General features: G+C 43.0%; 1 protein-coding gene across 2 annotated transcripts; it reads left to right on the top strand.

Moving 5' to 3' along the window:
- The first annotated feature begins 1,854 nt into the window (after nucleotides 1–1,854).
- LOC121283831 (ras-related protein Rap-2a) lies at nucleotides 1,855–14,570 on the top strand. 2 transcript variants are annotated; one of them, XR_005944396.1, is made up of 3 exons: nucleotides 1,855–2,168; nucleotides 4,557–7,175; nucleotides 7,868–14,570. XR_005944396.1 is itself a non-coding variant. In XM_041198608.1 (2 exons), exons 1-2 carry the CDS (start codon nucleotides 2,034–2,036, stop codon nucleotides 4,971–4,973), a joined length of 552 nt encoding a protein of 183 aa, XP_041054542.1. In that variant the 5' UTR covers nucleotides 1,855–2,033; the 3' UTR covers nucleotides 4,974–14,570. The 2 variants fall into 2 exon arrangements, 1 of the variants encoding a protein (XP_041054542.1); XM_041198608.1 differs by having other exon boundaries at nucleotides 4,557–14,570.
- Nucleotides 14,571–24,305: the final 9,735 nt, after the last annotated feature.

Here is a 24,305-nt window from a genome sequence, read left to right on the forward strand (position 1 = left end):
AAATGCTCAGAGAGCTGGTGCTGACACAATCGGCTGAATGGCCACCCTCTACACCGCAACAGTTCTGTGATTCTGATTCAATGATTCTGATGGGATTGTCCTATGAGGAGAGACTCAGGAGATTGGGCCTTTATTCTCCAAAGTTTAGAAGAATGAGAAGTAATTGTACAGGGCCCAAACAGCGAAGATGCAGGAAGAAAGCTTCCTCCGGCTGTGTGGTCTAGATCCAGGGGAGACAGTCTCAGAGTAAGAGGCAGGCCATTTAGGACTGAGACGAGGAATTTCTTCACTCGGAGGGTGGTGAATCTTTGGAAATCTCTACCCCAGAGGGCAGTGGAGGCTCAGTCATTGGGCATGTTCAAGACAGGTCAATAGCTTATAGATATTAAAGATATCAAGGGAAATGGGATAGAGCGGGAAAACGGCATTGAGGTAGCAGATCAGCCATGATCTAGTTGAATGTTGGAGCAGGCTTGAGGGGCCGAATGGCCTTCGCTTGCTCCTATCTTCCTCTGTGGAGCATAAACACCAGCATGGAGCAGATGGGCGGAATGGCCTGTTTCTGTGCTGTTAATTGCGTGTAATTGGCAGATATTAAAGTTAAGCAATGCAATTATTCATTGGCTTTGCTTTTTCCAGCCACAAGGCCAGTTTGGTGCCGAGTTTTTTTTTCCAATGTGTAAAGTTGCAGGAGTGAGTTTTCCCGGATTCCCCTTGGGCTGTCACTGCGTTCCCGTGGTAACCGCATCCGCAACATCTCTGCACCTGGAGACAGCCCCCCCCCCCCCACCCCGGCGCCCTCTGCCCATTGGCTGAGGCCGGCAGGCTCCTGGAAGCACGTTGTCCAATCAGAATATCCCTGAACCGCCATCCCCTTCCGGTCTGGGGGCGCCGCTGATTGGCCCGCAGGCCTCGCGCGGAGGTGGCGGGGCGCGGCTGGCTCCGGCGCGGCGATTGGACGGTTTCGCTCTTGAGAGACGGCCTCCGGGGACAATGGGGCTGGGGGGGTGGGCGTGTCCGGCAGCGTTGTGAGCGGCGACTGGCTAGCTCGGAATGATGGGCAGCTGGCTCGGCACAATGGGGTCGGGCAGGGAGCGGCGCAAGGAGGCGGGGGTGGTTGTGGGCGCGTTTATGTAAATCATGGCGTCGGGATTGGTCACTCGTTCTTGACGGGCAGCCTCCGGGGGTGGGGTGCGGTCAATGGGCTGGAGCGGGGGGGGGGGTGGGGGGTGGGCGTGACTCACACGGAGCGTTCTAGGCGGCGATTGGCCGGCTCGGAAAGAAGGGCGGCCACGGGGGCGGGGACGACGTCCCGAGCGCCGGCAAATGGGTGGGAGGGCGGGGTCTATGTAAATGACGGCGGCCGGCATTGGGCGGAGCATGTTTGACAGACGGCGGCTGAGACAATGGGACGGCGCCGGGAGGCGGGGAATGGGCGGGTCCTCATGGCCTCCCGGCGCCGCGATTGGGTGGGCGCCGCTTGATGGACAAGGAGGAGCAAGAGAGAGAGTGAGTGTGAGGGAGGGGGCGGGACATCCGGCTACGGTGGCCGGGCCGCGTCACGTGAGAAGGCGGCGCGGGCGGGCGAACGAGCGAGCGGAGAGCAGCGAGAGAGAGTCCCCGCCCGATAGAGTATGGCGGCGCCGACGACCGAGGAGTCGGGCTTTAGGGGAATAATAAAATAAAATTTAAAAAAAATGAGAAGAGGCCCGCGTTACATTCGATGAGGAAAAAGAAGATGGGGCGGGAAGGAGGCGCCGTTACCTTCCTGTGAGGCGGGAGCGGCCTTTTGTCTCCCTTAAGGGGGCGGCGGGGGGGGGGGGGGTGGGTGGGTGGGTGGGGGTGAATATTTTTATATATTTATCCCCTCCCGAGAGAGAGAGAGAGAGGGGGGGGGGAAAGAGAAAAAAATTAAAGGCATTTTTGGGAAAGTTTGACTTCCCCTTTAATTCCCACCCCCCTCTCGGATATAATTTTTTTTTTGCCCTCCGACTCTTATTCCTCCTTTAAAGGGGCAGTGGCCAGAAGCGGCCATGCGGGAGTACAAGGTGGTGGTGCTGGGCAGTGGGGGAGTGGGCAAGTCCGCCCTCACCGTGCAGTTTGTCACTGGCACCTTCATCGAGAAATATGACCCGACCATCGAGGACTTTTACCGCAAGGAGATAGAGGTAGCATTTTTATTTTATATCTAACCCCTCTTCTCTCCCCCCCACCTCCCCTTATTATTCACATTGTAATGTTTTGGGGGTTGGGGTTGGTGGTGGGTGTGGGACAGGTTTAAGAAAGTGCTTCGGCCAATGGGGATGGGGGTGGGGTCTGGAAATCAATCCCAATCCCAAAAAACCAGTATTCCCATAGATTCCCCAAGATTAACTCTGCTTCTCTCTCCATAGATGCTGTCAGACCGGTTGAGTTTTTCCAGCCTTTTCCACTTTAAGGGGAGTTGTATTGGACTCAAAGCGTTAACTCTGTTTTCCACAGACTGTCTGAGTATTTCCAGTGCTTACTGTTTTTATTTCAGACCTGCAGTATTTCGCTTTCGTTTCAATGTTTAACTCACTGCTGCTTCTCTTCCTGGATTGCCTACCTTGAAGAAGTACTGCTCTCCTCTCCTGATGGGATTCCCCTTTGTCTCTTTCACCTTAACCCCCCTTCGCTGCTTTCCATTTCCCTTCCAGTGTTTGATAAGGCCTTTATCAAAACTCGCTTTCACAGGAGTTTTGAAGAAGTCATATTGGACCCAAAACGTTAACTCTATACCTCTCTCCACAGATGCTGCCAGGCATGCTGAGTTTTTCCAGCATTTTCTGTTTTTGTTGTATTCCCTTTCAAACGCCACCACCGCCGTCCCATTTCAGGCCCTGCTTCACACTTTTTTAGGATATATATAAAAACAACATACTGCAGCTGCTGGAGATCTAAAATAAGTACACATGGAAAAGCTCAGTGTATGCAGTGAGAAAAACAGAGTTAAATTTTGTGTCCATTATGATTCTTCTTCAGGACTAATTGGATTTTTTTCCTGGAGGTTTTATCACATGTCTTCTCACCACCTACCTCCTCATCTTCCCCCACCCGCAATAGTTTTACACCCAATACAGGAAAGTGCACCATTTGCTTTAATTGTTTTTTCCTCCTTGGGATTTTGCTCACAGCTTGTGTCCAGGAGATTAACTTTTCATTCCTGGAGGATTGGTGACCCTGGTTCTCTTATGAGGAAAGGTTGAGTAGGTTGGGCCTAGACTCATCAGAGTTTAGAAGAATGAGAGCTGATCAGATTGAAATGTGTAAGATGCTAAGGGGACTTGAAGGGTAGATGCTGAGAGCATGTTTCCCCTTGAGGGAATCTAGAATTTAGGGGGCATGGTTTCAGAGTGAGGGCTCTTCCATTTAAAGCTAAGTTGAGGAGGAATTTCTTCTGAGGGTCTGTGGAATTCTCTCCCCCAGAGAGCAGTGGGGGCTGGATTATTGAATACACTCAAGGCTGAATTTGAAAGACTTTTGATCAACAAGGGAGTCCAGGGTTATGGGGGGCAGATAGGAAAGTGAAGGCCACAGTCAGATCAACCATGATTTTATTGAACAACGCAGCAGGGTCAATGGGCCAAATGATCCACTAATAATTCTTATGGTTTTATGTGTAGTCACTAAACAGGACAACCAATTTATGTACAGCAAGCTCCCACAAACAGTAATGTGATAATGACTAGATATCAGTTGAGGAATAAACATTGGTCACAACCGCCAATGCTGCTCTTCGAAATGGTGCCACCTGAGAGGAGAGTCAGGGCCTCAGTTGAATGTCTCACCTGAAAGATGGTGCCTCCAGCAGTACAGCCCTTCCTAAGTACTGCACTGCGATTGCCAGCCTTGATTTGTATGCTCAAGTGGAACCTGAACCCACAACGTTCTGACTTGGAGATGTGAGTGCTACCCACTGAGCCATGGCTGTCAGGTTATGTGGTATAAACAGAAGCGTAAAGTACAAAAACAAGGACTTTATGATGAAACTTGAGAAGACACTTGATTCAGCCTCAACTGGAGGACTGCGTCCATTTCTGGGCATTGCGCTTTAGGAAGGACACAAAGGCATTAGAGTGCAGACAAGATTCACAAGAATGGTTCCAGGGACGAGAGACTACAGTTATGTAGATAGATTGGAGAAGCTGGGGTTAACCTTATGCAAGAGAAAGCTAGGATATTTGATAGAATGGTCTAGACAGAGTGGATGGAGAGAAACTGTTTCCATTGGTGAAAAGGTCAAGGATCAGAGGACACAGGTTTAAGGTAGTTGGTAAAAGAAGTAATGGCGACATGAGGAAAAGACATCTTATACGCAGCGAGTGGTTAAGATCTGGAATGCATTCGCTGGGTGTCATGGGGGCAGATTCAATCAAGGCTTTCAAAAGAGGATTGGATCATTAGCTGAAGAGAAAAATTTGCAGTGCTATGGGGAAAAGTCGGGAGAGCGGGACAAGCCGGTTACTCTTGGGGAAAGCCAGCCTGGGCTGAATAGCCTCTGTGTGTGCTGTAACCACTCTATGGTTCTATTACAGGTGGATTCATCACCATCAGTGCTGGAGATCCTGGACACAGCGGGCACCGAGCAGTTCGCCTCCATGCGAGATTTGTACATTAAGAATGGCCAGGGCTTTATCCTGGTCTACAGCCTGGTCAATCAGCAGTCCTTCCAGGACATCAGGCCCATGCGCGACCAGATCATCCGTGTGAAGCGCTACGAGAAGGTGCCCGTCATCCTGGTGGGCAACAAGGTGGACCTGGAGAGCGAGCGGGAGGTGTCAGCCGCTGAGGGCCGGGCCCTGGCTGAGGAGTGGGGCTGCCCCTTCATGGAGACCTCGGCTAAGAGCAAGACCATGGTGGATGAGCTGTTTGCTGAAATCGTCAGGCAGATGAACTACGCTGCACAACCTGACAAGGATGATCAGTGCTGCTCTTCCTGTGTCCTGCAGTAAAACACACCCGGAACAGCAAAAGAACACTGAAAGACTTTGCGTCAGTTCCTATCTGGGGGAGATCTCCACCTCTTCCGACCCAGGAGGCAACTAGATTATTCCTTATTGCTGTGTATAAAGGCAGAGAGTATCGACGAGGAGCTTTATAACTGATGCTCAGTGCTGCTCATCCTGTGTCCTAGAATAAACACAAAAAAAAAGCAAAACAAAAATGCTTTGGGTTAAGACAAGATAATTCAATCGGTTCCTATCTGGGAGATCGCCACCTCTTCTAAACCAGGAGACCCGCCAGATTCTTTCATGTTGTTTTATAAAAAGCAGAGGGTATCGCTGAGAAGCTTTATAATTGAGGACCAGTGCTGTTCTTCCTGTGCCCTATAGTAAGGAGAAGAAACAAACTCTTTGGGTTAACAAAGACTTGAATTAGTTCCTGTCTGCAAGATCTCTGCCTCTTCCAACCCAGGAGACCTGCCAGATTGTTGCTGTAGTGTTTTTTTTTAAAAGAAAAGAGGGAGCAACAAGAGCTTTATAACCTAGGTGAAATTGATGACCAGGGTCCTATGGACAAAGCTAATAAGTTGGGTTAAGGCAGGAATTTGAGTTAGTTCCGATCTGGGAGATCTCCACCTCTTCCAATCCAGTGAAACTAGATTGTTTCATATTACTGTTATAAAGGGGGAGGGCGATACCTAAAAAGAGGAGCTTTATAACTGATGGCCAGTGCTGCTCTTCCTGTTTCAAACAGTAAAAAGTAATGATTTTTTTAAATGCAAGATGAGACTCGAATTGGTTGTGAAAAGGGAGAATTGCAGCATCGACAGACAAGAGCCAGGTTATTTAATCGAGCTGCACAGCCAAGATTTAAGGTTGAGGACCAGGGCTGTTCTCTCTGTGTAAATGCACTGATTTTATAAAAAATAATTTTTTTAAAGAAGCAATTGATATGATACAGGAAGGATGTCCACACTCAATAAATCTGACTGCACTCTTCCTGCATGATGTCATTGAGGAGTTTAAACGCTTCTTGTAAAGGGGAGAGCAAGCAACCAAAATGGGAGAGGAGAGAGTTCTCAGTTCGTGGTCTCCTGTAGTGAATGGGAAACTGAGCCTAAATTCTTTAGTTGTTTGTGTCTACAGGGTACATGGGCAACACATTACGACAGGAGGTATCTGTGCTGTTCTTCAGAGACAAGGAAGGAAAAGCAGTGGACCTTTTAAGTCCTTTAGAGCAGAGTATAACCAGGAGTTGTGACACCAAGGGCCTTTCTTCAGGATTCCATCTGGTTTATTTTCAGTGCGGTATGGTAAATGTTAATGATCAGTGCTATCCTTTTGTGAATGGTGCAAAAGTGATGGTAAGCATAAGCTGATGATTCCTCTGTTAGTCTCTAAAGGAAAGGGCAGTGAATAAATCAACTGTAATACAGTTGACTGATCAAGATGTTCCTTGTATCATACAGAAAAGAGAATTGACTAACTTGGGTTTTTTTTTTGTGGGTGGGACATTACCCTGCTCTGTTGTTTGATACAAGCCATTCGTGGTGCTGTTTTCTTGCTTTGCAGCAAGATGTGGTGGGGAGGAAGAAAGCAAAAGGACTTTTATTTTCTGACTTGCAGTGGAGAACATTAAAACTATCAAACTACAATTTATTGAAAGATCGACGCTGTTCAACTCTTGCAAAAAGCGAGCAGCTTTACAAAGCTACAAGATTTGGCTAATTCTTTCCTCCTTTCCGCTTTTGCAAAGTGATTATTTTAATCATTTTCCTTTTGGCATTTAGTAAGAGAAAATGGCACCAGTTTTCTCTCTCTTTTTGTAATACTTCATAGGGAGGATCAAGAGGAATGTGAGGCTCTTTTGTGTAGAAAATTGAGGCTAATTTGGAAAGGGATACACGATTTTTAAAAGAAAAACTGCTTGCTATGCAGAGAAAGAAAAGATGTTATCATTCCTGCAAGATGAAGGAATTGAGAATCATTCTGTGATCAAGGTGGAAATGGCAGGTATTCTGCTGCCATGATGCATTTATGAAATATCAACACAGCAGCCATCGCAAGCCTGCTCTGTAAGGAGGGGCAAGCAATCCCGTACTATATGTCTGCTTACTCCACTGTTGTGATTTTAATTGACCCAAGATGCCGAGTGCTTCTTCAGTGGGAAGAAGGGGAAGAAAACTCCTTGTCCAGTCTTGATTCTTGCAGGTGAGGACGAGGATTAGTTGGGGAAAGTTGCCTCTGTGAGGTTGAGAAAAATCTTCAGTCAAGTTTAGAGACTTTTGCATAAAAGTCCTTGTTGTAGACTCTACTGAGGGGAAGAGCATATCGTCTCCCATTCCCACGAGTGTCTCAGTCTGCTAATGGACAGGTTTTTCAACAGGTATGATGGTATATGGAGCTCGAAGGAAGCGAATGCCCGAAGATCACCTGTAACACGTGGGGAAATTTTTCAAAATTTCACATTCAAAATCGAAAACCAAATCACACATTGCAGTCAATCCGGACAAATGTGATTCAGATTCTTGTATTGCACGTTGAAAAAAAAGTTTATTGCATTTATCGCTTGAGTCTATAAAAAAATGGAAACCCTTTGAAATGATCAAATTTTACAAACTAGTAGATATTATCCCTCCGATTTCCTTCTTTCCTGATGCAGAAGTGGCAAAAATATATTTTATTTTATGAATGGTGCTCAAATACTTTATTGTGGGTTTTTTTTTCATTTTATATCTTTGAACTAAGAATATAATGAATGCATGGCTGAACACCAGATAATTACTAAAGTCTTACATTGGAGCATTCTGTAGTGGTTTAATAAATGAGCGCAGTAGCAAAGTGTTTTAGTCACTTGCGGTCTTATTTTGCTTGCTTTTGAATATCTGACAATTGTGTTACAGGAACATTTTGTTTATTTTTTAAATGCCACTGCGTAGAACCAGCAGTTGGAATTGTGGAAATGAGACAGTTTTCTCCAAAGTTCATCCCTACTGAGGGAACCTTGTCAGATCCGTAAAAGTTGTCACACACTTGGAGGAGACGAGCCCTGGTGTGGTAAGACTGATGTATCTCGTATTCAGATTTTTTTTTAACTGCTAGATTCCCAATGGAGTAAATCACATGTTGGGTTTTGAGTATGGTGTGTGCAAGTGAAAACCCGAACGTGTCGCTGGACGTACCCAACACGAGCAACACAACTTGATTCTTCAGATCGAGGTTTGCCTCCACTCAAGCTGTTCAATTCCTTCGCAAGATGACATCCTGCATCTTCAATGGTATGTGGTGGATTGTGTGACTTTTAACTGTTGCAAAAAAGATTTTAAAACAAAACTGCAAGTTACGGGTGCAGGTTTCTTTTTATAGACCAAGAAGGCGAAAAGACACCTCTGCAAATTGTGATTAGTTTATTTTCCATTTCTAATACAGTACAATAAACTGAAGATGCAGTAAATGGGATCCACTTTGTGTGATTTTTTTTCTTGTACAGGATGATGGGAGCCTTAGCTTCGCTTATAATGTGCAGACTTTTTTTTGAAGCATTCAAAGATGTATTTTATTGTCTTGTTATATCTCAGCTTAAGTTTACATTTCCAAACAGTGTCTTGCATTGTTTTATTATTTACCTGAACATTCTGATATATTTACAGCAATGCCTCATTTCATATTTAACAACCCCTTTAAAAACTGATCTGTATGTGTGGGCAACATTCTTTGCAAACTAACTAGATATTAAAAGTTAATCTAGTTAGACTAATTTTTTTATCGTTTGGTGCTGCTGTTTTTCTTTAAACTATAACTATAATCTGGGCTGTAGCTTCTGATGATGTAAGTTGATTTGCAGACAGGTGCTATGTATGTTCACCTGTTTAAGGACAGTAGACTTAGCTACATAGTCTTGCCTTATTGCTGTTGTGAACACAAGACAAATTTTCCTTTTTTAAAACTAGTTGTTCTTTACATGGGATTGGTTCCAGGAAATGATGTTGATTTCATTCCAGTGACATATGTTTAGTGGAAGATGGGGATGTGTGTGGGGAAAGGGACTGATTGATTTGTATTCACTATGGATAATTGCAGCAAGGTAATCTGAGTTAACTCACTTGTTTAGGTGTGAGTTTCATAATGAGGATCTCCTCCTATCTGGTGCTAAATCAGTTTGCACAAGTAAAATGGCTAGCTAATGAATTTCCTTTTATTTTTTGGTTTGGTCTGCAGTGCACCCATTGCATTGACTGGGAGGGTTAACATAGCAAATTAACTCACGCAAATCCTCTTGAATTTGATTCACTTGCTGCCTGTGAGTTAGCCTAACTGCCCTTTAAGCCAAAGGAGGCTCTTCAAAGTTGGAAACATTTGCCATGCATTGTTTATGCTAAGTGGTTAATATTTTTAAAAGCCCTTAGACTGATTGCTTTAACAGTATTAAACAGCTTAACCTATTAATTCTTAACAACCGCAGAAACAAAGACACCTTGGCACAATAGGCACTTTCAGTTTTCAGAATCTGATTGGGAGAACAAGATGTTTCCCTAGTAAGTCTTTCTTTTTCTGGTGAAAGAAGAAACTTGACTTTTAATTAGCACCTAATCATGTATTTCCAATATCCCAAAAGATGTCTTGTAATATGAATTATGTTTGCTGTTGCTGCACTCTGGTTCACTTTGCTGACACATCAGTTGTCTAGTTTTACACAAGTGTTTTAACTGAATTCACACTCGAGTTGGTATCCCCAAGTTTGTTTTGGCATAGCGTGCAATTTTTAACATTGTATTTTTAAAGTAAAATGTGGAACAAAATATTTGAGGCATCTTACAAAATCAAATTGCTCCCATCTCTTTATTCCTGGTGAAATCTGGCTGGTTTTGTCACATATTCTCTAATATGGAACCAATATTCTTGTAATTATTCTGCAAGTAGATGTTACAGTAAATAAGAATTCATTTGTGTTTGCAAATCCTTAAACCTGCTTTTCCAATGTCATGCTGGATGTATGGAAGTAATTATACTCCTGTCGCACGCACTACTAGTATATTTCCTGTGTACTTTTGTGGTGTATCGGAGAAGTTGATTGCTCCAAAGCAGAGCTACCTTTAGAACAATCTTATTTCTCCGATAGAGCACTCAAAAATCTTCTGTCCTGGATCTGGAAGCTCTCTTGCGTGCAGCTGGTATACAAGTACGGTTTGATATACTAGTTCATTATGTGACGTGTATGCTTAAATGCTGTTTTGACAGTGTAACTTCTATGATTGCATAAAAGGAACTATTCATGGGCACGTTTAATTTCATTTTTTTTCTCTTTTTTTTGTTTGTTTTATGAAGTGAGGCATTTGGAAACCCACAAGTTTCAATACAGCCTACTGCTATATTTAAACGCTGCTTTAGTTAGCGAATAAACATTAAGGGCAAAGCTAGACATCTGTCAAAACCGCCAAGAGTGGACTTGAATAGGGACTTGTGTAGTTGCACCTATATATTGGCAGTGTTCCTATATGAAAATATTGGACAGAATGCGAAGGTCTAGCTTGTGCTAAACTGCCAGAATCTGCTGAACTGACTAGCCCCTGCTTCCGTTAGAAAGTGTTGTTCAATAAATAGACTTGGGTATCCACTCCCCCGCGTGGTTAAAAGTTTTGAGTAGCAAATTACCACAGGCTACAATTGTCCCCTCTTAGCGTGAAGTCATGAGGGATTGAAATGCAACCCTTTAAACTAAAGCTGCAAAATGTAGACCACCCCATTTTCCAAGCCCCCCCCCCCCACCCCCGACCTTTGTTTATTTAGCAGGCTCCAACATCCCAAAATGTACAGTTAGGATGAGTTTGCAGTGGCAGAAAGGTGAAATTTGGATAGGGTTTTGGTGGATTTTGGATTTAGTTTGGAAGAGTGGAAAGGAAAGAAACGTGTTATCTCTTAAAGGAATTGACTGCAAGGTCTTATCCTTCAGTGAAATGCCTGGCTCGAGAAACCATGAGGAGAAAATGGAAGTGAAAGGATGTGATCCAACAAGATATTTTACATTTTATTATGAATAGTCATTTGGTATTACAGAACTGGAGTATTGCTGATAAAAGACATTTGTCAGTGCTTTTCCTCTTGTACTCATCAGGACAGTCCCAAGGATAACTGTCAGGGGAAGCGACAGCTTCATACTATATGAGAAGACAGTGCTGATTTTTTGGCAAGTGGACTCTGGTAGAGGTGTTGCCATGGGGAATGCACCAGTTAATGGTGACTGATAGTTAACTGCCAAGCATTGTTTGAAATTTAAACCAGGCAGCTTGACTCTGATTGGTCAAGGCATTGCCCTGAGGAATGAACCAGTGAATGGCTATCACTTATTTTGTTTAGCTGAAATAGGTGCTATGCATTAATGTTCTTTCTGTGTGCAAAGAACTGGGCCTTGTGTATCAATATATGTATCTTCAGTACATGCAGATGCCCCACACTGAGTCCCAACTGACGATCTTGAATAGATTGTCAGTGTAATTTTTAGCACAGTGAGCATTATTTAGAAAATGTCCAATTTTATTCTTCAAACCACCACCCCCCCCCCCTCCCCCCCACCATAAATTTATTATTGTTGTGGTTGACAATGGATTTGTGGTGCAGCAAGAGCCAAGTAATGGGGGCTTGGTGGAATGCACATCATATTCCTACTTGCAAGAAGGAGCTAGACACCTCCCAGGTACAAACTTTCAAGATGTTTTCCTCCTTGTATCCTGTTTGCAGATCAAAAGCATTCCATATATGTTGTTCCTTTCATGACTCCTGTCCCAGAGCACTTCAGCCAGATGAAAGTATTTGATTTGTGTTCCCAGTTGTAACCAGCCAAATGACCAAACAAGCCTGTTATTTGAGGGACAAATGTTGACCAGGGAAACTCCCATGCTCTTCTGATCGTGCCAAGGGTTTTTTTATTTTTTACATGCACCTCAGGGAAGATGCAGGGGGTCAATGCAGCATTCCCACAATGCAGCATTCCCACAGTAATGCGCTGATCTGTTAGCCAACGTTTTTTTGCTCATGTCTTTGGAATGGGACTTGAACTGATGATCATCTGAAGAGAATGTGTTATGCCTGGAACTGTGGCTGGCACCTTGGGCAGGAATAATTCTATAAACAATAAAATGTGTTTATTGACACTGGGTTATTAGCAAGAATGAAGGGTGTATTTCATCAGTTTCACATTATTGGTTAATCCACTTCTCTCATTAAAAAGAAAGGTTTGTGCGGCAATTTTCATGTGTGCGGAAAGAATTAATGTAAATATCTTGATTTGACTCCCCACAATAGGTTTTTTTTAAATTGGATGACCAATTTTAGCATTGGATATTTCACAACAAAAAAATTGTTGGTTCGCTCCTTTACAACAGACCATAAGGCTGGTACTGTTCCTGAGTAACATCGAAACATTGATGTCTGGAAGTTTCCAGATGTAGGGCAGTGATTGATATTGTGCAATGTAACATTTTTTGGCATGTAATATATCTCCCTCATCTAATTTCACATGAAATAATTTCATTGTTTTGTATATGAGCAGTGGAAATAATTTGAGTTAACTGCACCAATCCAGAATTGAAAGTAAAAAAAGCCTTGCATCCAGCACTAAAACTAGCTGCAAATCAATGTTGTAATGCTTTTGCTCTAAATGACTGGAGTTCAATCCTGAGCCATTTTTGCTATATGGGGAAAATTGTAGCCTGTAGTTTAGGTGGGTAATTTGCCATTTGTATGTTAACAGTGTTCAGATGGGGAGTGGATATCTGAACCATTACATGAGTCACCTGGCCAAAACCTGAAGGAATTTTCTAATGAAAGTGAGGTCTATTCAGATCTGCTGACCTCAGTAGTCTAATGTAGAAAATTATTCACATCCTGTCCAATATTTTCTTGTGCTATCACTGCCAGTGTGCAGGCGTAGCTGCATATGTTTTTTTTAAACATTTGCTTTGTGGTTTTGACACGCCATTCCAACTTTGCCAATGGTGTTTGTTTTAATAACTAGCATGGTGTTTGTGAAAGTTTTAAAAACCACCAAGAACAGCTGTGGATGTTTAATTTTGGCATTTTCCACAAGTGCAAAAGTGGTGGCAGCCCAGCTTTAAAGGTACTTGAACAAAGCAGGTGATCCAAAGAAGAGTTATATTGGACTCAACGTTATCACTCTCCACGGATGCTGTCGGGCCTGCTGAGTTTTTCCAGCACTTTGTTTTTAGATCTGGTGAAGACCTGTGACTTCTCGACCTTTTTTTTGGTGGTGGGGGGGTGGTGGTGATATCGGATCCTTTTGGATATCTGGGGGGGAAAGGATACACACACACACACACACACACACACACGCTCTCAACCCCTCTTGTTCCTGAGTTGGGATCACCAGGAGTCAGCCTGCTTACTCTGCACTGTACACACTTGTCGGTAACTGAGTGCTATCGATGTGAAAATGCCAAGTTGCTTTCACATTGCATCCCAGCTTTCAAGAGTAAGTTGATGGAGCCACCCCCTGCGTTAGTTTTGTAATGTGCAGCCTGTATTCTGGAGTTATGTAACTTGTGACAGTAATGGAGAAATGTGCTCACTTAAGACCTAGTGTAAAGTAATATGGCATTTAATGTGATGTTGCTGCGGAGAAGCAATGGAGTGGCATTAGCCTACTTCTACATATAAAGCAGTTGGTGATCTATTGTAAGTGTCAATTTTGATGTATTGGTGTACCGGGGTGATGTTGTAAAAATCTGTTTATAAATGTGTTTAATGCATCAAAATGTCGTGGCAAAGGGAATGTGACTGTATCGTGACAGTATATAATTACACTTGGGCTTCTGAAACTTTAATGTTGATCCATTCCAGCAGTGCCTCACTGTAAGAGCCTGGGGTTCGGGGAGGGAAGTTATTCATCTGAAACTTCACTATGCCACATGTTGCCTGGTGCAAAGAAAAAGCAAATATCCTGTGAACTGTCCCAAAGTGACCCCATATGAGAACTGATGATGTTGCTGGCTCACCAAATGCATTTGTGTTTTTTAATGTTGCAAAGAATTGACCCTGCTGAAAACGGTTTGAGCTATTTCCTCGACATCTCCCAACTACCCCGAATGGCTACCAAAGCTTCTCTGCAACGTTAATCCTGTTTACTTCCCTTCAGTAAAGAATGTTGCCTTTAACACATACTAGTTTGAGTTCTGTTGGTTTTAGCTGTAATGTGTTGGAAAATTGTTTGCATTCCCGTTGAAACCAAGGATTCGTTGACTGAACCGCCATTCTTTGGACATTGTGTTTTTAAAAAACCTATTTTATATTGTATTTGGCTTTAATGGTTTTCAAATGCTGTTTTACTGTATTTTTATTTTTGTTAACTTTATTTTAACATCAGTATATTTTCAGCGCTTCCCAGAGGTGAATTAAAACATAATCTTTTGGCAGTTAGCTGTCGAGCACTAACGCAACTGAATACTTAATAGCACCGTTTTTACCAGGTGTTGACTGTGGTGTAGCCTTGCTGTTTCTGAATCGAGCAAGAAGTGTAAATATAATTCGATGCAGACATGTCAACTGTATTTGGATTTAAATTATTTTAACAAAATTAAATTTTATTTAATGAAACCTAACTTGTTTTTGTGCCTTCATGATGAACAATTCTTTAAGAATTTCATCCTTGTGGCTGGGGATTTCTGGGCATTGCAAGGTATGTAAGCATTGGAAAATGGCAGAAACATTTATTTGTTTTCCCCATCCCTTGTTGCCCTCGAGAAGATGGTGGTGAGCCACTGCCTTGAGCTGCTGTGGTCTTGTGTGGAAGGAGAGGGAGTTCCAGGATTTTGACCCAGCAACAGAAAAAAATGGTGATTATATTTCCAAGTCCAAATGAAGTGCGACTTAGTGGGAATTTGAATGTGGTTTGTTCCCATGGGTCTGGTGCCCTTTTTCTTTCGTGGTGATAGAGGCTGCAGGTTTGGAATGTGCTGTCAAAAAAGCTTTAGTGAATGCATCTTGTGACTGCATTGTACACCATTCACAATGTGCCTGTGGTGGAAGGAGTAACTGTTTAAAGGTGGTCAGATGCTAATCAAGCGGGTCGCTTTAACCTCGATGTTATCGAGCTACTTGAGTGTTGTTGGAGCTGCACTCATCTAGGCAAATGGGAGGGAATTCCATCACACACAGGAGGAGGCGGTGGCGTAGTGGTATTATCACTGGACTAGTATTCCAGAGACCCAGAGTAATGGGTTTGAATCCCACCAAGGCAGATGGTGAAATTTGAATTCAATAAAAATCTGGAATGAAAAGTCTGATGATGACCATGAAGCCATTGTTGTAAAAACCCAACTGGTTCACTAATGCCTTTTTAAGCGAAAGAAACCTGACATTATTTGGCCTGGCCTACACGTGTCTCCAGACCCACAGCAATGTGGTAGACTCTTCGTTGTCCTTGTTCAGAGGGCAGTTAGGAATGGGCATTAAATGCTGGCTTAGCCAGTGACATGATATCCCATGAACGAATTAAAAAATCTCTCCCTAACATGTGCCTTGTAGATGGTGGAAGGTCAGAAGCTGAGTCACCCATTGCATAATACTGCACTTCTCATCTCTCTTAGCCGCAGCATTTATGGTTATGTGGATGGTCTTGTAATGGGGGTTGTTGGGTAGCTCTGAAGATTTAAGCCATTTTTTTGTTGGTCAGGAATATAACTTGATCAACTCAATTCCCAATTCAGAGTGCATCCAGTTGGCAAGATTCTTTGACATCTATTTCATAAAGCTTTGCTGACAAAGGCTGAAACCTTACAGAAATAAGGAGCATGCTTTCGAATGGAGTGAAGGTAGGACCATGGACATGGTTTTCTGTGAGAGGGACAATGATTTTTTTTAAAAGTTTTGTTTCCCCCTCCATCAGTTAAAATTGTTCAAATGATTCCCGGGTCATCTGATACAATGGAGCCATCTTGTGTAGAAATTTCAAGGTGCAAACAGCAAATTATTGCTGAAATAGTTTAAGGCATATTGTTTTAGTTTGGTAGTACAGAACTTGAGTATTGCTGAAAAAAATACGTGTCTAAACTTATCATCTTGCCAAGTGGTGTTGCCAACCAATCAGCACTCCCCTCACATGCAGTATAAATTGTTTTCCCCTTATATTCTCGAGTGTCCTGATGGATGCAAGACGAAAAGCTTGGATGAGCCTCTTTTCAGTATTATTTTTAAAAAGATTGCACACTTTGTTATGAGGCATCAGATGGGATTGTGAACATTTGTGCTAAGCCTGCATGTGACGCCAAAAGGGGTATAGGCATCTCGCCCAGTAAACAGTCACGCTTATTGGACCACAGAAAGGGAAGAAAACAGCAATTGTTGCTCCAACGCTGAGATACTGCACTGCTTCCAGATAGTGATGCTCAGTTGAATTCCAGTGAAACTTCCTCAGTGTTGAACTGAAAATTTTAATATCAATACCACCTTCTGTCAGGGAGAGTGACATTCTGAATTGGGGTGTGGGGGGGTGGTGGTGGAAACCGAGGTAGTAGGAAGAAGTGATAAAAGGTTGCGAAGGACTTAGATAAACTTTCAACATGCATGCCAGCAAACATACATTTGGGCAGGAATGTAAGACAGTTAAATGTACTTGGAACATAAGAAATAGGAGCACGAATAGGCCATTCAGCCCCTCAAGTCTGCTCTGCCATTCAAAAGATCATGGCTGATCTGATAATGGTCTCAACTCCACTTTCCTGCCTGCCTTCCATAATCCTTGCCTCCCTTGTCAATCAAAAATCTGCCTAACTCGGCCTTGAATATATTCAATTACCCAGCCTCCACTGCTCTCTGAGGGAGAGAATTCCAAGATTAACGACCCTCAGAGAGAAGAAATTTCTCCTCACCTCATCCTTAAATGGCTACAGCATTTTCGCTTGTTCAAAGTTAGATGATGGACATTTGCTTAAAATCTGAGCCATGTAAGAGCATTTAGTGTTTTTCTTATTTTGTTGCTAAATAGAGTAGTATGTACAGAAAGTTTGAGAACTCATTTTGGCCCCAGTTCACTTGATTGACTCAACACTTTTAGGACCTAATCTGGCAGCTCATTCATCTTCCAAATAAGAATTGGATTCATCCACTTCCTGTTAAATTATAAATCCATCCATGTCCCTTTTGAATGTTTCACTGGAATCGAGGTTTGCTGCTGTTGTAAAAGATGGTATGTTCCTGAAGCAGACCCAGTGTTGAATTTTCCCCATGAACCTAACGTCAAAATGGTTTGCAAAGTGTCATAAAACGTGTTCGATAACTTCATACACTTGACATGGGCCTTACTTTTATATTTATATCAACCTAGATATACAATATATTCTAAAAAGAATAAACACTTTTGTGGAGGAATTGAAAATGGCTTGTGGCTTTGTTTATTTGGTTCAATTTACTGTTATGTTCCTGTGAAAAGCAGGGTGATGTCCCGATTCTGGGATCAGTTTTAAATTCTACTTTAAAATGCATTTAATTTTTCATAAGGAATCTATGGAGGAGAGGCACTATTTTTTATATGCTGCCTTTAAAAATCTGATATTCTGAATTGCATCATGTTTATTGTTTTGCATTCCCAAATGCAGTGGCTGACCACCACCCTGCATAGTGTTTTGTCACCTCTAACCCCTAAGATCTACACTTCTCCAACTCTGGTCCCAGTACTTCCCCAATTTCCTTCATTCGCCTGGCTGTCAGCTAGGCCCTAACTTCTGGAATTCCCTCCCTCAATCTTTCCAACTCTGTGTCTTTCTCAATCTGCAGTCATACACTCTGACTCTGGCTCTCGTGTGCGCCTTGTCTCTAAGAAGGACCTTCAATTCCTGCCTCTGATCAAGATTTTGGTCTCCTCTCCCTAACATCATCTTAAGTGGGTCAGTGTCAGATTTTGCCTGAGCACCTCCTTGTGGAAAAATCTTGTGATGCTCTACTATGTTAAAGAATGCAGGTTGCTGTTGATGAAAGCAATCTTCTGTTTTGTATTTTTGAGATGCTAAATGGCCTTTTGATTATATATATCAACCATTCTAACACTCAAGAAAAATTATAAATGACTGTTTAGATGCCTTAATCTGGTAGTTTCAGAAGTTTATTAAAACTGGCCACTATTCTGTAACATTGCCTTTATTAGTTACATCTACCTTGTGATGTTCTCCGACATTTTCTAAATAGGCAGCCACTGAGCTCAAAAAATGCAGTCAACTTTCAAATTAATTGAAACAAACTGCAAACATCTATTTTAAAGTGAATTAAATCATGAGCTGTTTTGGTAAGATGTGGGACAGTGCAGATTCACGACATGCATTTTCTAACCTCAACCATTTTGAAACTTTGGAGAATCAAAATAAGTGGTACAGCACAGAAGGAGGCTATTCAGCCCATCGTGCCTTTGCTAGCTCTTGGGTAGTACAATTAGCTCCACTCCATTTGCTCCCTTCCCCACGGTCCTGCACGTTTTCCCATTTCATGCATTCAAGTGAGGCGATTGTGATAAATGTTTTATGAAGCAGTTTTGACATCAGTGAGAGGATTGCATTCAATTCTGGGCAACACGTTTTAAGAAGGATGTCAAGGCCTTGGAGAGGGTATTGAGTAGTCCCCCAGAACATATCGGGGATAAGGAACTCCATTCTGTGGGAAGACTGGAGAAGCTGGGGTTGTTCCTGGAATACAGATTGAGGGGGATTTAATAAAGATGTTCAAAATGGAGGGGTTTTGATTGAATAAATGGAGAGAAACTGTTTCTACTAGCAGGAAGGTCAGTAACTAGAGCATGCGATAATAGCAGTTTGTATTTACATACCCAACTATAAAATAAACTGTTCCAAGGCATTTTGAGCAGGTATTATAAAGCAAACATTGACACTGAGGCAATGTTAGGGCAGCTGGCCAAAAGTCTGGTCAAACAGGTGCATTTTGAGGGGCATCTGAAAGGGGGAGAGAGGGGTAGAATGACGAAGAGTTTTAGGGAGGGAATTCCAGGGCGTAGGGCCTGGATAACTGAAGCCACAGTTGCCAATGGTGGAATGATTAAATCAGAGATGCTCAAGAGACCAGAATTGGACGTGTGTTGATATCTCTGAGGGTTGTTGGACTGGAGGAGGTTACAAAGATCGAGAGGGGTGAGGCCATGATGGGATTTGAAAAAAATCAAGGTGTTGCTCGACTGGGAACCTTTGTAGGTCAATGAGCACAGTGGGGATGATGGGCTAACGGAACTTTGTGGGAGTTAAGGGAAGCAGAGTTTTGGGAGATGTCAATTAACTTGAAATCACCACCAAAACTTCTTAATTCATTCATTGGATGTGGGCATCGCTGGCTAGGCTAGCATTTATTGCCCATCCCTAATTGCCCCTGGAAAGGTGGTGGTGAGCTGCCATCTTGAATCACTGCAGCCCATGGGGCGTGGGTACACCCACTGTGCTGTTAGGGAGGGAGTTCCAGGATTTTGACTGAAGGAACGGCTGATATATTTCCAAGTCAGGATGATGAGTGACTTGGAGGGGAGCTTGCAGGTGCTGGTGTTCCCACGTGTTTGCTGCCCTTGTCTTCCTGGATGGCAGTGGTCGTGGGTTTGGAAGGTGCTGTCTAAGGAGGCTCGGTGAGTTCCTGCAGTGCATCTTGCAGACGGTACACACTGCTGCCTACTGTGCACCGTGAGGGAGTGAAAATTTGTGGATGGGGTTCCAATCAGGCAGGCTTCTTTGTCATGGAGACATGCATTTATTCTTTTCAAATATGGTATTGGAAGTCCTAAATTGAATGGTTTCATGTGCTGATGTGTAATTTAGCCAACTAATTGAGTGTGGGCTCAGGTTGATTGGATTGAATTATAATTCTGTAAACTGTTGGATTAATTTAGCAGTTGAACAAATTGTAAATCCTTTTAAAATGATTTTTGCACTTTGCTTCATTCCAAAGGACTAGACATTAACTTCCTCTCTGTCCTTGTGTTGCCTCTTTCCAAGTCATTCATTAAGCTGCTGGTGTAAAATACCATATTTGTTTTTCTGCAGACAAGTTTTTTTAATGAACAAATGGCTCGATTTTTAATTGAATAGCTCGTGGTAGATTCAGGTTGGGAGAAACCTCTTTTGCTCTGATAGAAAATATTGGGAGGAGAAAAAGTACACTTTATTCATTACTCCTGGAATTAACTTGGGTCTGGAAAATGTGCCAAAGGCTCACTTCGGAGCACTTCCACAGAATTTCCTACATTAAATCAATATGGACTTTATTTTGTTTCACCAACTTTTTAGAGTTTTGGGCATGGGTGACATTCCCCTGTACTCTGAAACAAGGTATTTCACTCTCTGTATTTCTGCTGTTGTCAAAGGGTCAGTTATCATTCTTTATATGGTATTTATGCACACGCAGGCCATTCAGCCCAACTGGTCAATGCTGGTGTTTATGCTTTACAGGAATCTCATCCCACCCCTCTTCATTTCACCCTATCAACATATCCTTCTACTCCTTTCTCCCTCGTGTTTATCTAGGTTCCCCTTAAGTGTATCTATACTATTTGCCTCAACCACTCCATGTGATAGAGAGTTTTCATTGTCATCACTCAATAAGACCAGAAGACGTGGGAGCAGAAGTTGTCCATTTGGCCCATTGAGTCTGCTCTGCCATTCAATGAGATCATGGCTGATCTGATAATCTTCAGCTCCACTTTCCTGCCTTTACCCCATAACCTTTGATTCCCTTACTGATTAGAAGCCTGTCTATCTCAGCCTTGAATATACTTAATGACCCAGCCTCTACAGCCCTCTGTAGTAAAGAATTCCACAGATTGACTACCCTCTGAGAGAAGAAATTCCTCCTCAGCTCAGTTTTAAATGGGCGTCCCCTTACTTTGTGATTATGGCCTCTGGTCCTAGACTCTTCCACAAGGGGAAACAGCCTCTCAGTATCTACCCTGTCAAGCCCCCTAAGAATCTTTTATGTTTCAATAAGGTCGCCTCTCATTCATCTAAACTCCAATGAGTACAGGCCCAACCTCTCTTCATAAGAAAATCCCTCCATACCTGGGATCAACCTGGTGAACCTTCTCTGGACTGCCTCCAATGCCAGTATATCTTTCCTTAGATAAAGAGACCAAAACTGTTCACATATTCTAGGTGTGGTCCAACTAAGGCCTTGTATAGTTTTAGCAAGACTTCCCTATTTTTATACTCCATTCCCTTTTGAAATAAAGGCAGCATTCCATTTGCCTTCCCTATTATCTGTGAACTTGTATGTTAGCTTTTTGGGATTCGTGCACATTAATTCATGCGGCCTTCTGCAGTCTTTCACCATTTAAATAATATTCAGCTCCTCTATTCTTCCTGCCAAAGGGGGAGAGTGGATTTTAGTAAAATAAGGCAGGAACTGCCCAAGGTAGACTGGGAACAGTTACTTGTGGGGAAATTTACAGAGGAACAGTGGGGAGTGTTCAAAAAGGAAATGGGGAAGGTATAGGCTCAACATGTTCCCTCTAGGGTGATAGGAAGGAGTAACAAGCCCAGAGAATCATGGATGACCAGAGATATTCAGGTTACGATGAGAAGGAAAAGAGAGGCTTTTAGCAGGTATAAGGGAAGCAAATCAGAGGCATTAGTGGAGTACAGACAGTGCAGGGTGGAGCTTAAGAAAGCAATGAGGAGAGCAAAGAGGGGTTATGAGAAAGCTCTGGCTGGTAAAAGTAGGGAAATTCTGAAGATATTCTACAAGTATATCAATGGGAAGAGGATAACCAGGGAAGGAGTAGGGCCCATAAGGGACCAAGGGGGCAATCTATGGGTGGAGCCAGAGGACATCGCTAGAGTGTTGAATGAATACTTCACATCCGTCTTCACCCAAGAGAATGAGGATGAAGGTATCAAACTTGGGAGGGAGACCCTGTGGTTCTTAAACAAATTGATAAAGGGAGTGACAAGGTATTGGAGGTGTTGGCAGGCTTAAAAGTGGACAAATCTCCAGGTCCAGATGATTTGTGTCCCAGACTGCTGAGGGAGACAAGGGAGGAGATCGCAGGGGCTCTAACCCAAATTTTTAATTCCTCTCTGGCCACGGGGGAGGTGCCAGAGGACTGGAGAACAGCTAATGTGGTTCTGCTATTTAAGAAGTGTTGTAGAGATAAGCCAGGGAACTGCAAGCCAGTGAGTCTCATGTCAGTGGTAGGGAAACTATTGGAGAAATTTCTGAAGGAGAGTATCTATCTCCACTTGGAGAGGCAAGGTTTGATCAGGGATAGTCAACATGGCTTTGTCAGAGGGAGGTCATGCCTAACAAATGTGATTGAATTTTTTGAGGAGGTGACCAGGTGTGTAGATGAGGGTAGTGCAGTTGATGTAGTTTATATGGATTTCAGCAAAGCCTTTGACAAGGTCCCACATGGGAGACTTTTAAAGAAGGCAAAGGCACATGGGACACAGGGTAATTTGATAAGGTGGATTCAAAATTGGCTTAGTTTTAGGAGGCAGAGGGTGATAACAGAAGGATGCTTTAGTCAGACCTGCTGAGTTTTTCCAGGTAATTCTGTTTTTGTTTAGGATGCTTTAGTGTCTGGAAGCCAGTGTCCAGTGGCATACCACAGGGATCTGTGCTGGGTCCCCTATTATTTGTCATTTATATAAACGACATAGATGATTATGTTGGGGGTAGGATTAATAAGTTTGCGGATGACACAAAGATTGGCCGGGTGGTTAACAGTGAGGTTGAGTGTCTTGGGTTACAGGAAGATATAGATGGGATGGTCAAATGGGAAGATAAATGGCAGATGGATTTTAACCCTGAAAAGTGTGAGGTGATACACTTTGAAAGGAATAATTTGACAAGGAAGTATCCAATGAACAGCATGACACTAGGAAGTTCTGAGGAACAAAGGGCCCTGGGCGTGTGTGTCCATGGATCTCTGAAGGCAGAGGGGCATGTTAGTGGGGTGGTGAAAAAGGCATATGGGACATTTGCCTTTATCAATTGAGGCATAGATTACAAAAGTAAGGAGGTCATGTTGGAGTTGTATAGAACCTTGGTGAGGCCACAGCTGGAGTACTGTGTGCAGTTCTGGTCGCCACATTATAGGAAGGATGTGATTGAACTGGTGGGGGTGCAGAGAAGATTCACCAGGATGTTGCCTGAGATGAAACATTTTAGTTATGAAGAGAGGTTGGATAGACTTGGGTTGTTTTTGTTGGAGCAGAGAAGACTGAGGGGTAAAAACAAAAAAACTGTGGATGCTGGAAATCCAAACAAAAACAGAATTACCTGGAAAAACTCAGCAGGTCTGACAGCTATGGTGGAGAAGAAAAGAGTTGACGAAGGGTCATGAGGACTCGAAACGTCAACTCTTTTCTTCTCTGCCAAGACTGAGGGGTGACCTGATCAGGGTGTACAAGATTATGAGGGGCATGGACAGGTTGGATAGGGAGCAGCTGTTCCCCTTAGTTGAAGGGTCAGTCACAAGGGGTCATAAGTTCAGGGTGAGGGGCATGAGGTTTAGGGGGGATGTGAGGAAAAACGTTTTTACCCAGAGGGTGGTGACGGTCTGGAATGCACTGCCTGGGAGGGTGGTGGAGGCGGGTTGCCTCACATCCTTTAAAAAGTACCTGGATGAGCACTTGGCATGTCATAACATTCAAGGTTATGGGCCAAGTGCTGGTAAATGGGATTAAGTAGGTAGGTCAGGTGTTTCTCACATGTTGGTGCAGACTTGATGGGCCAAAAGGCCTCTTCTGCACTGTGATTCTGTGAAAGTGCATAACCTCACAATTTCCCACATTATCTTCCATCAGCCAAGCTTTTGCCCACTCACTTAACCTGTCTACATCCCTCTGTAGACTCCTTATGTCATCCTCACCTTTTGCCTTCCCACCTATTTTTGTGTCATCCACAGACTTGGTGATTGTCCATTCACTTCCCTCATCTAAGTCATTAATATATATTGTAAATAATTGAGACCGCAGCACTGATCCCTGTGGTACTCCACTAGTTACAGGTTGCCATCCCAAAAATGCCCCTCTTATCCCAATTCTCTGTCTTCCATTAGTTAACCAATCCTCTATCCATGCTAATATACTACCCCCAACACCATGGGCTCTTATCTTATTAAGTGGCCTTATGTGCAGTACCTTATCAAATGCCTTTTGGAAATCTAAATATATTAGATCTACTAGTTCCCCTTTATCTATCCTGCTAGTTATCTCCTCAAAGAATTCTAATAAATTTGTTAGGTATGATTTCCCTTTCATGAAGCCATGCTGACCCTGCTTGATTAGATTATGTATTTCTAAATGCTCTGCTATTACATCCTTTATAATAAACACTAACATTTTCCCAATG

This window comes from Carcharodon carcharias, chromosome 11 (assembly GCF_017639515.1).
Source record: "Carcharodon carcharias isolate sCarCar2 chromosome 11, sCarCar2.pri, whole genome shotgun sequence".
Lineage (NCBI taxonomy): Eukaryota > Metazoa > Chordata > Chondrichthyes > Lamniformes > Lamnidae > Carcharodon > Carcharodon carcharias.